The sequence below is a fragment of the Dermacentor variabilis genome, unplaced genomic scaffold (assembly GCF_050947875.1).
Source record: "Dermacentor variabilis isolate Ectoservices unplaced genomic scaffold, ASM5094787v1 scaffold_12, whole genome shotgun sequence".
Lineage (NCBI taxonomy): Eukaryota > Metazoa > Arthropoda > Arachnida > Ixodida > Ixodidae > Dermacentor > Dermacentor variabilis.
The window spans coordinates 49,924,931-49,935,979 of record NW_027460280.1 but is presented as its reverse complement, the minus strand read 5'-3'; the positions used below and the strand labels follow the sequence as shown (position 1 = coordinate 49,935,979).

Here is an 11,049-nt window from a genome sequence, read left to right as displayed (position 1 = left end):
GTTAATGACATCGGGCTGCGTGAAGATGAGCAAATGGCACAATACTTACGCATACTTGGACAACTTCCAGAGCAGTTTCTGCGTGAATTTTTTTCTTTGCCCTACACAGCCGGCGTCGCCACTTCCGCGGATGCGCTGCAAGGAAGCCAGTGACGCACGCGGCGCACGGCTCTCGCTGTGATTGGCGGAGTTTTTGGCCACGGACACGACCAATGCATTGAAGCGGGGAGGGGGGGGGGGGGCAGAGGTCTGCAGCTCCGCTGTAAAACTGAGAGAAACAAGAAACTTCTGTCAGTGCAGGCCTTCGTATACATGTGCCTTTCGGGACACCCCACCACGCCACATTTTGCTCCATCTCTTCAAGCCCATTCAGTTCCTTGCTTGACAATGATCAGGTTTGGCAGTGGGTTTGAGCCACATCTGGCGTGGTTCGCTCGGCTCCCGCTTTTTGCCAATATTTTCGGATGTTTTTCGAGTGTGTACCCCGGAACTTTCCACATTTTCGGATTCGTGAAGTCAAGAGGAACACGCCGATACCCGACTTTTGTGGGTTGGTGGACTTCTGTGACATTTCTTGCCGTTTTTCTTTCGACTACGCCGTGACCGTGTGCTGAGCCTAACCATGTTAGGGTTCGCGAGGCGAGGCATCGCTTGCCCACCTCTTCTCGCCGTAGGCTTTTCCACGGACTTTGTAATGGAGTGTGAGGTGGAAAGGGAGTTTTTATCCCCCGAGGACTTCACTCCGGGTGGCAGCTCGTTGCTACCAGACGTTCTTCAATGAGCAAGAGAAACGCGGTCAATGCCAGTGCGGCCGACGTTCAGCATAACGCCGGTTCCAACGCTCGGCGTCGCGCCGACCGCGCGGGCATTAAAAGCAAGATCATTCGAGGGGCCAGGATGCCTCCGATGCCCAAGGAAGAGGCAAAGATCGTCGTGCGGCCCTGGGGAGGCCTGTGTATCAGCAAGTGCGGACCTACCGCAGTCGCCGATGCCATATGGCAGGCTGCCGGGCTCGATTCGGCGTCGCGGGACACCGACACGATGTGTCCCAACTTTCAACAAAATATAATGGTGATCAGCAAACCAAACAGGAACAACGCTGCACGCTACGTCGGCATCGAGGGCATCTCCGTCGCCGGTCAACGTTACGAGGTGAGCGCTTACGAGGCCGCCCCCCACTGCACGTGCAAGGGCGTCATCCGAGGCGTCTCCCTTACCGACGGCCCGCGGCGATCGACAAAAAACTCGTCAACCCGAGAAATCCCACGGCGCTGGGCGCCAAAAGAATCAAGAACACCGGCACCGTGGTGGTCTTGTTCGAGGGGTACCGGGTGCCAAATTTTGTCTCCTCCGGCGGCACTATCGTCAAGTGCACTTTATTTCGCAAGCAAATGGACGTGTGTTACAGCTGCGGCAGACTCGGGCACCGCTCGGACGTCTGCCCTTCGCCCAACGACGCCATCTGCAGAGGATGAGGAGAAGCGAACCCCGACGCTCAGTATAGGTGCGATCCCAAATGCAAGCTGTGCGGAGACGACCACCTTACCGCCGCCAAGGAGTGCAAGCGACGATTTCAGACGCCATATCTCGTCAGGCGCAGACGGGGGCAACGCTCCCGCGCCCTCAACACCGAACATTTTCCGCCCATGGAGGGCGCGAATCAAGCCCGGCAAGCATCGCCTGAACGCCAATACGGTCCCAGCCGCTCCCGGTCCAGGGAGGTCTCGTGGCCGCTTCAGCGGTTGCACCACGAGCCGCTCCGTCTCCAGGGCCAGGTCGAGGTCAAGATCCCTGTTGCGATCCAGATCCCAGGTCCAGATCCGGTTCCAGAACCCGGCCAGCAACCGGACCTCAGCCCGCCTCCACACGTTGCGGAAAGCAGCCGACCCTTGCTTGGGCCGATCTGGTACGACCCAAGCCCGGCACCAATACCGAGGCTGCTCCGGCATCTCGTAGCAACCCGCCCACAGAGCAAGCTAGAGACGCGGAAGTCATACGCTTACGCAAAGAAAACGACGACCTCAAGAACACGATCAAGAGGCTAGTTAGCGTAATGGCAGAGATTAGGAAACTCGTTTCGAACATATCGGGTAACGGTGCGTCAGTCACGGCCATCGAGACTCCAATCCCAGCTCCGGTTGACGGTACTGCGACGTCCTCCAAACGCAGGGCAGTACTCAAACAAACATGTGAATCGGGAGCGTTGTCTGCAGAAGTCAGCGAGATTAAGCAAAGTATCATTGGGCAGGCAGACGGCCTCAAACAGGTCACCGCTAGCGTCGCTTGCCTCAGTGATAACGTTCGCCAAATTCAGGTTGCGCTCGGGGACCCCAACAGAGGCCTCGGAGCTCTCGCAGATCGCATCAACGCCATTGAGGCGAGAATGGCTTCATCCGCCTCCGTCGTACAACCTCTAACCGTTCCCGCCATACTAAAGGAAGCTACACTTCATTATCCCACCAGCGCGGCGACAGGAGGTCCAATTCTTTGCGCAGGCCTAACTGCCCCGTTAGGTGGTAGTCCGTCAGGTCATCCATAATGGATAGATCCAAAGAGAGTTTCCGCATTTGGCAATGGAACTGCAGAGGGTATTCTAACAAAAAAGCCCCTCTGCAGCAGTTTTTCAGGTCTTTCGCTGCGAAATCTCAGGTCATTGCTCACCAGGAAACATTAATCTCCGCCGCCTCGCTCCAGGGCTACAGGGCCGTGTCGGGCCGGCCCGGGGGGCGAGGGATTTGCACCTTGATCGATGAACGGCTAACTCATATCACCCACGACCTCAAGCTGGCTAGTGGTAGAATCGAATATGTCATGGTTGAGATCCTGGTAGACGTTCCGCAGCGGAATCAGCGCAGAAACAGCGTGTTCGTCTTCAATGTATATAGCAACCCCAGGGACTCGCGCCAGCAGTTCAAGACCATCCTCAAGAAGGCGACCGACTTGGCCGGCCCTCGACCCTTGGTCATCGTCGGCGGCTTCAACGCACCATATGGCATCTGGGGTTACGTCTACGACACTACCAAGGGGCGCAACCTGTGGCAAGACGCCAACGAGATGGACCTCACTCTGGTCACTGACAAATTTTCCTACGCGCATCGGCAACTCCGTCACCCGGGACTCGACACCCGGCCTCGCCTTCGTGAGGAACGTCGAGGACGTGGGTTGGGAGAATACCGCCATGGAGTTCGGCAGCGACCACTACATTCTCGAGACCAACTTCAAGGTGTCTCGGAGTAGGGTCAGGGAATTCACGTTATTCGATTGGGACCGTTTTCTCAAGATTCGTGAAGAACCCGGGAGAGCCAGGGCACCCGCCACTCTCGAAGAATGGTGTGAAGGCATCCGGAACGACGCTTGAGCGGCCACCAAGAAAGTGGAAACAGATCTCGACGTCGAGCGGATGGACAGCAGACTCGCCCACCTGATCGAGGCCAAAACCGCCCTGCTCCGCCGATGGAAGGGTCAAAGGCTCAATCGCAGACTCCGAAAGAAGATTTCGGAGCTCAACAAGGTCATCGATGACCACTGCAAGACGCTATGCCAGCAGCAGTGGGACGAGCTCTGCGAATCCATCGACGGACAAATGCGCAACGGCAAATCCTGGGGTATGCTGAAGCACCTTCTCGACGAAAGTGGCTCGAAGTCAAATGAAAGGCATACGTTGGCCCGCGCCCTTCATAAAGCCACCAGGTCTCACACGGTTGATGAACTCGTCGCGAAACTCATACAGAAGTACCTGCCTGTCCGTCGCGACGGAGATCCGTCGACCCAACTCCCGGACTACCGAGGCCCTCCACGCCCCGAACTGGACGAAGACTTCTCCATTGTCGAGGTCTGACAGGCCATCTTCGCGCTCAACCGTAAGTCTGCGCCGGGTCCGGACGGAGTCACCAACAGAATGCTGAGAAACCTCGACGACACGTCGATTGTCTTTCTGACCGACAAGATAAACGAGTCCTGGAAGAGCGGCATTGTACCTGCAGAATGGAAGACGGCCTGCACGGTGCTCATTCCCATGCCCGGCAAGGCCCCGAACATCGAAAACTTGAGGCCGATTTCTCTGACCTCCTGCGTCGGCAAGGTCACGGAGCGCGTCGTCCTCAACAGGCCTAACGGGTACCTCGAAGACAACGAGGTTTACACGTACAACATGATCGGCTTCCGCGCCGGACTCTCAACGCAGGATGCCATGAAACTAATCAAGCATCAGATTGTGGGTGGCCGTTCCAGAGACGTCAAGGCTCTGCTCGGTCTGGACCTCGAGAAGGCTTTCGACAACGTGCTCCACACCTTCATCGTCAAGACCATTTCAGACCTGGGTCTCGGTTCCAGATTCCACAGCTACGTCAGCTCTTTTCTAACTGACAGGAAGGCCAAGCTTCGCATTGGAGACTTCCGCTCCGAAGGTGTGCCCCTCGGAGGGCGGGGCACTCCTCAGGGCGCCGTTATCTCCCCAACACTGTTTAACATCTGTATGATTGGTCTTTGCGAGAGGTTGGCGCGCGTCAAGGACGTCACACACACCATCTACGCCGATGACATCACCATATGGTGCTCCCGCGGCTGCGAGGGCAGAGTGGAAGCCATGCAGGAGGCGATCGACGCGATTGAGGAGTATCTCCGCCCCACCGGACTTCGATGCTCCCCCGCCAAGTCGGAGCTCCTACTTTACAGAAAAGAGAAGAGAGGCAGACCGAAAGATTGGAAGCCAGTCTCCGAAAGCAGCATCAGACTTCGCACTTTTAACGGGGGGATGATACCCAGGGTCGACGTTATTCGGGTCCTGGGCATGTTTGTCGAATTCAACGGCGGGAACGGAAGTGCTCTCCGCAAGATCATCGCAAAGTCGGACAACGCTTTCCGCCTAGTTCACAGAATCGCAAACCGTTATCGAGGCATGAAGGAAAACAATCTTCTCAGGCTGATCAACGCCTTCGTACTCTGCCACTTCACGTACACGATTTCTATGCACAACTGGCTTAGAGCGGAGCCAGACAAGCTCAACGTTCTTATCCGTAAAATAGTCAAGAGGGCTCTTGGGCTACCCATTAGGACCCATATCGAGGATCTCTTGACGCTGGGGGTACATAACACCGCCGAGGAGATTGCCGAAGCTCAATAGCGCGCGCAACTCAGTCGCCTGACCACCACAGCGGCAGGTAAACGCATCCTCGAAGAGCTGGGTTACCACCCTGCGGAATTCCCGATTGTCAGTACCCCGATCCCTAGGTGCATTCGAGACAATTTCGTAGTGGCCCCTGTGCCCCGAAACGTCCATCCCGTCCACAACGAGGGCAGACGCAAGGCCAGAGCAGCAGCCATCCTTAAACTGATCAAGCAACACGACATTAGAGCAAGCTTCGTCGACGCCGCGGAGTACAGTGACGGGAAGACCTTTGCCGTCGTTGTGGTCGACTCGAGCGGAAAGATTTCCAATAGCGCCTCGATTCGCACTTCAGACCCCGGAGTCGCCGAGCAAGTCGCCATCGCCCTCGCCCTGCTAGACTGTCCGAAATATATAGTGATTCGAAAACGGCAGTTAGGGCTTTTCAGAAGGGTTGCATCGCCAAGGAAGCTGTTCGTCTTCTTGGCGGCTCGAGTCCACATGCTCTCACAAACCATTCAATTCACTGGTTTCCCGCTCATGTAGGATCGGTCGAGGGTGCTCCTACGAACCTCAATGAGTCTGCCCACGAGGCAGCGCGTGACCTCACCGACCGCGCTTCCTCTATAAGGAGCACTGACTCCCCTCCTCTCTACGGTCACAGGGACGCTCCCGCTACTCACAACGAGATTATTAAATATTTCTACATGTCCAGAAGGGTCTTTCCACCCCCTCACCCCAAGTTGAATAGGGCGCAAGCCGTTTCGCTTAGGCTTCTACAGACCAGCACATATCCGTGTCTGTCCGCTCTCCACGAGGCTTACCCCGACGTGTATCGCGACGACGCCTGCCCGTCCTGCGGCCAGACCTCCACTCTACCTCACATGCTCTGGGAGTGCGGGTCGACATACCCCAAGTTCATCAAGGAGGAGTGGGACTCGCTTCTGCGTAGCCCTGCTCTAGAAAAGCAAATCCTGGCCGTCCGGCGTGCCCGCGACCTGGTGGGCTATACCTGCCGGTCCCGACATGGGACTAGCCGGGTGCGCGACGAGTTCGCGTCCTCGCCGGACCTACAATGAAGTTTATTCACTCACTCACTCAATGATCAGGTGGTCCGCTTTTGGAGGCGCTGAGTACAGAGTAATACAGTGATAACTCTCTGTTTCATCAAAACTAGCTGGTGGCAAACCTGGAGCGATAATCGCTGACTCCCGTATGTGTGGAGGACGGTAGCACACATATGACGATAATTGTGGTGCAACGCGAGCAGCCCGTTAACGTCGCGCCCGAATCCAAGCCACACAAACTTTGCAAGAAAGACGGCTGAGAATAAATATGTTGTCCGGACAACCCTTTCTTAGCTCTGGTTCGGTCAGCACGGCCAAAAGTTTCGGCACCAGCGCGCCGGGTAGCCTAAGGCCGGGTTGGTCGTTCGCCGATTTTCCGAGGCCGACATATATCTCGGCTGCAGAGCCAGACAGTGTAGCCGAACGTCGACACCCAGCCCTGCCACTTGCTATTGATCCACTTACTGTTCAGTTTTAATATTGGTAGCCTGAGCTGCTCTCGTCCTCCTCCCTTTGTTCGCTCCCACAGCGCCCACTATTGGAAAGCGTGCTTTTTTTTTCATTTCAATTGAAAGCGTTATTTCAATTGCGACCATCGCGGCCGCAATTCGCCTTCCTTTATTTATACTTCCGGCAATGAACAGTCTTCCTTGCACAGAAAGGAAGAGAAAATTAGAACTGCACGTGTTTCAGCGCTTTATTGCTCCGATGGTGGTGGTGATGGTGCTGCAGCAGGCGGGGTTATCCTGGCATACATAGCTGGCAATCGTTGCGCGTGAACCTCCTATGGATTTTGATCGGGGGTGTGTCGCCAGGTGTCGATGAGCCCCGTGTCACGCAGGAAGGCAACCAGCAGTCGTTGCACTCACTTCCAGATTGCCGCGGGCACTCCGGAAAATACGACTTCTTCAAAGGTCCTGTGCCTGAGACCACTATTTTGCAGGCTATAGACCGTCGCTTTCTTTCTCTTTCCTTGTCAGACTGCGGGTTTAGCCAAACGCACTGTTCAATGTCGCCGGTGTCACTACAGAAGACACAAAGCCCCCTCCCCCCCCCCCCCCCCAAGGAAGCGCAACATCCAGTCTTCAATTACCAAACCGCGATGTACTCGGAGTTTACAGTCGCACTGTTGACGTTTCTGAAGTCAAGTTGCGAATTATGCAACTGAATATTTCCTGAGTCGTGTGGCTCAGTAAATATGTTTGTACAAGGAACAAAAACTAAATAAATGAAAAAAAAGAAAGAAGAAGAACCAAGGGGTGGGTTTTGACCACCCTCTGGGGCATTAGCGTCCTTTAGAGCCTTGAGGGGTATTTTTTAACAAATTCATTTTGCTAACAGTGTCCGCGTGTGAGTACGAATAATCTGGAGGAGCAAATTGCAACACTTTTGCATGGCATTCATCTTCACGCCATACTAAACATCTTCTTGAAAGATTAATGAAGGTTATCGGTCCCAGCTTCTTAGGTTGAATGATTGCATAATGCTCCACCAAAATTATCGATATTCTATGGCATGATAAAGCGCTGCTACCAATGGAAACTGTTTTAACGTGACTGCTTTAAAAGAGTAGTGGTTGTCCAGATGACCTTACTTAGAGCCTGTCGCAAAAAAAGAAAAGTAAATGCCAGCCGGCCGTCGCTGGTAATGACCACCTGGCCTTTACTTTTTTGTTTAGGATCCACATAAGCTTGCGTGAAGAAAATGTGCATTGACCCCATATGGCGTCTACCGACGAATGAATGCATCACGGTTGGTTGTGTCAGCTCGTCCCTTCTCAAGACGAGAGGTTTTAAATGCGTCAGCATTTCTACGAGCAAAAACGTGCGTCCGTTCGTCCATCCATCCGTCATGTAAGGCGATCGCTTTCAAGGTAGGACCCACAGCAGCGAGCGAATTGGGCTTCGTGCTGCATCTCACTTCGACTCGAACAAAGGGGCGAGAACACAGCGCGCACGAAGCTACCAGCATTCCCCGCACTGTACCCATCGCAGATCGCTTTCAAGATAGAGGTACGCGCGGCCGCGCCACGCGCAGCCGCCGTCGGAGTACGATTGGTCACGGTTGACGCGGATGGATAAGGCGCTAAAGAGAGATAACGGCTTACAATGATCGGAACGTTAATCAGCGCATCTGGCGCCGCCACGTGGAAGAGTTCGCTTGCCTAATCAATTCACCTTGCGCCGCCGTCTGCAACAGTTCTTGTAGCCGTAGCTCTGTCGTTTATGCTGGTCGGATCAAGTTTGATAATGTTGATAGTGACACCGAGATGCGTGGGGTTGAGCAAGTGGCACAATGCTTACGCATACTTAGATAACTCCGAGAGGAGTTTCTGCGTGAATTTTTAAGAGAGCCGCAGTCGTTCTGCGCGAGAACCCGTACAACTATACAAAGCTTCTGACCTGGTTTTAACAGCGCAAAACGTCGACGAGACACGAGACGAGAGGACGACACCACAAGCGCTTGTGGTGTCGTCCTCTCGTCTTGTGGTGTCATCCTCTCGTCTCGTGTCTCGTCTACGTTTTGCGCTGTTAACACCAGGATGAAAACCAACAAACCCAAGCTGCTATTCTAAAGTTTCTGAGTCAGCCAGTTTTGTCGTAAGTCACATAAGAATGGCAGTAAGTTTGTTTCAGTCAGCGTTTACTTCCATTTTTATGATGCAGAAATAATGTTAATTCTTTTTTTTTTCAAATAACATAACATTTATAGGCCAAACAAAATCAGCGTTGTACGAAACTACGTGTTAAGAGAGAGAGAGAGGAAGAAAAGAACGCGTTTATACGCAAACACTAAAATCTATTTTTGCTGTAATGCTGAAATGAGCATGGGAGACAACGGCGTTACTTTATTCTAAGGAATGAACAAAGTGGCGAAGAAACGTATTATATTCGTTGCTACCGGAAGATCCATACCCAAAAAGAAAGCAAGGACACGAACAAAAACAAGAAAGGAACGAGCTGACCAGGTGGAGCATCATTACGCAACAAAAAAGAATACGTATCTTCCAGTCTTCCCGCGCAGTAAGTCGCACGCACGGTGTCTTCACATTGCGTCAGCGGCAGGGCGCGCGTTAGCCGGAGCTGCAGCATGAGAAACATCTTGGAGTAGGGTCCCAGAGCCTCTGTTCCCGTCTGTATTATTCAGCCTGCGTTCCTTTAGTACGGACCGTTGGCCGAAACGAAGGGGCGGGGGTGGAGCACGGCGCGGCCGGACGCTCGCGGCCTGCTCCGAGGGGCGATACTTCCCTGGGACGTGACGAGAGCATCGCCGAGCCCTGCGCCATGTTTCGCGATGGGGGTGATCCTCGCGGCGCTCTGTATTCGGGCAGACGAAGCACGCACCGAGTAGGCAGAGCTGCAGCGGTGACCATTTGCCGTCGGCGCTCGGTGGCCCGGAGTGCAGGAGGAGCGCCCTGTTTCCTTGGCTTCCTCTCGCGCCCCCGCACGCGCGCTTTCGACAGCACAAGGGCAGCCGCGAGTGCAGAACATGGCGCCGGTCGAAGCGCCGACTAAAAGTCGATGCTGCAGACTCGGGCGCAAGAGCGAACAGCGGAGGAACGGTTGGCTCAGTGTCCGGATCGTGCGACGTGTGAAAAGCAGCTACAGAGGCTGCCGGTCGAAAGCCGGTATCCGGCTCCTGGAGGGGAACAAAGGACGCAAAGCTCGGCAGTAACAGAAAGTGAGAAGAACGCAAGAATGGGCGCCTTAGAGAAGGCGCGCGCCACCGTCGCCGCTAAAGGGACGAAAATCACATTAGCCACCGCTACTGCAGGGCGGGAGTGCGGCGGTTCTTTCCTCCTTCAACGTTATCAAACAGACACATCGAAATGAAAACAGCTCGAGGACGTTGTGCGGCTGAAAAGACACTGCCTTTCCGCACCTCGCGTTGTACAGATGCTTGTTGTGCTTGTTTTCTATTTCGCTCGAGGCTACTGGTACCTTCTAGAGAACTTGGCACAGGTTGTATCCATGGATTGCGTGCCACAGTACCCGTTTCCTTCGCACGCGCGACGCAGAGTCGTGGCATCTGTATTCTTCCATTCCACAAGTTCTCCAGCTAGGAGGCGTGAACTCTTCACATGCAAAGGCACACATTATTAGTTAATTACTAATAATTAAATATTTGAGTACCCTCATATGCATTCACTAACAACTACTTTTACCGTCGTGTACTAAGCATTATAGCTTGCTCTGATAACTGTGACGCCTAAGGAACAGAAGAGTACATAATTATGCAACGCACATTTGCAGATTATAGAGGCAAGACTTGGTTTTTAGGGGAATTAATTTAAATTTTCTGGTACCACTAGAGCTAGAAAGAACGCTAGCGCCCATGTGTAGGGCTTCAATGTATCAAGCTTTAGATCTGCTATGCTCATTCCTCCGAGAAATGAGACAAGCTATGGCTATCTTCATCCACACCGTTTATTTGTCTTACCGTTATAAAACAATAAAATACTTTTAGCCCCTGCATTTTCTTTCTTTCGTTTCGCATCTTCCTTTTCTTAGGATCTCTTAAACCTCGTTCCGTATCCTTACGGGGATATGCGGCCTGTGTCCGCTACATTCTTCACGCTGGTGAAATGTTCTCTTGTCTTTCAAGAACTCTCCCTTCTGAGTATTTGGTCAAATGGTTGGTCGTTCTGGACGTCTCCCAATAAAATATGGGTGCTGTGAATTAACGCTGCACGAGAGATAAGTAAAATGCCTTATGCTTTTTTCACCAAGCCGTTCATAATTATACGTCATCACTTTCCTTATATTTAAGGACATATACATGCTCGCTTCGGGGCAGCAGTGCGCCTAGAGAATTTATGGCCTATCACAAAATGTTGCTGAAAGCCTGAGTGCGCCCGCTTTCGCCGAGTGCTCATAT

General features: G+C 53.4%; 1 protein-coding gene across 1 annotated transcript in view; it reads left to right on the top strand.

Moving 5' to 3' along the window:
* The first annotated feature begins 897 nt into the window (after positions 1–897).
* The window catches only part of LOC142565822 (uncharacterized), a 147,859-nt gene continuing 137,707 nt past the window's right edge, over positions 898–11,049 (top strand). The window contains exons 1-2 of the mRNA XM_075676367.1: positions 898–1,152; positions 1,770–1,906. Coding sequence (XP_075532482.1) covers positions 898–1,152; positions 1,770–1,906 — 392 coding nt within the window. The remainder of the gene's footprint in view (positions 1,153–1,769; positions 1,907–11,049) is intronic.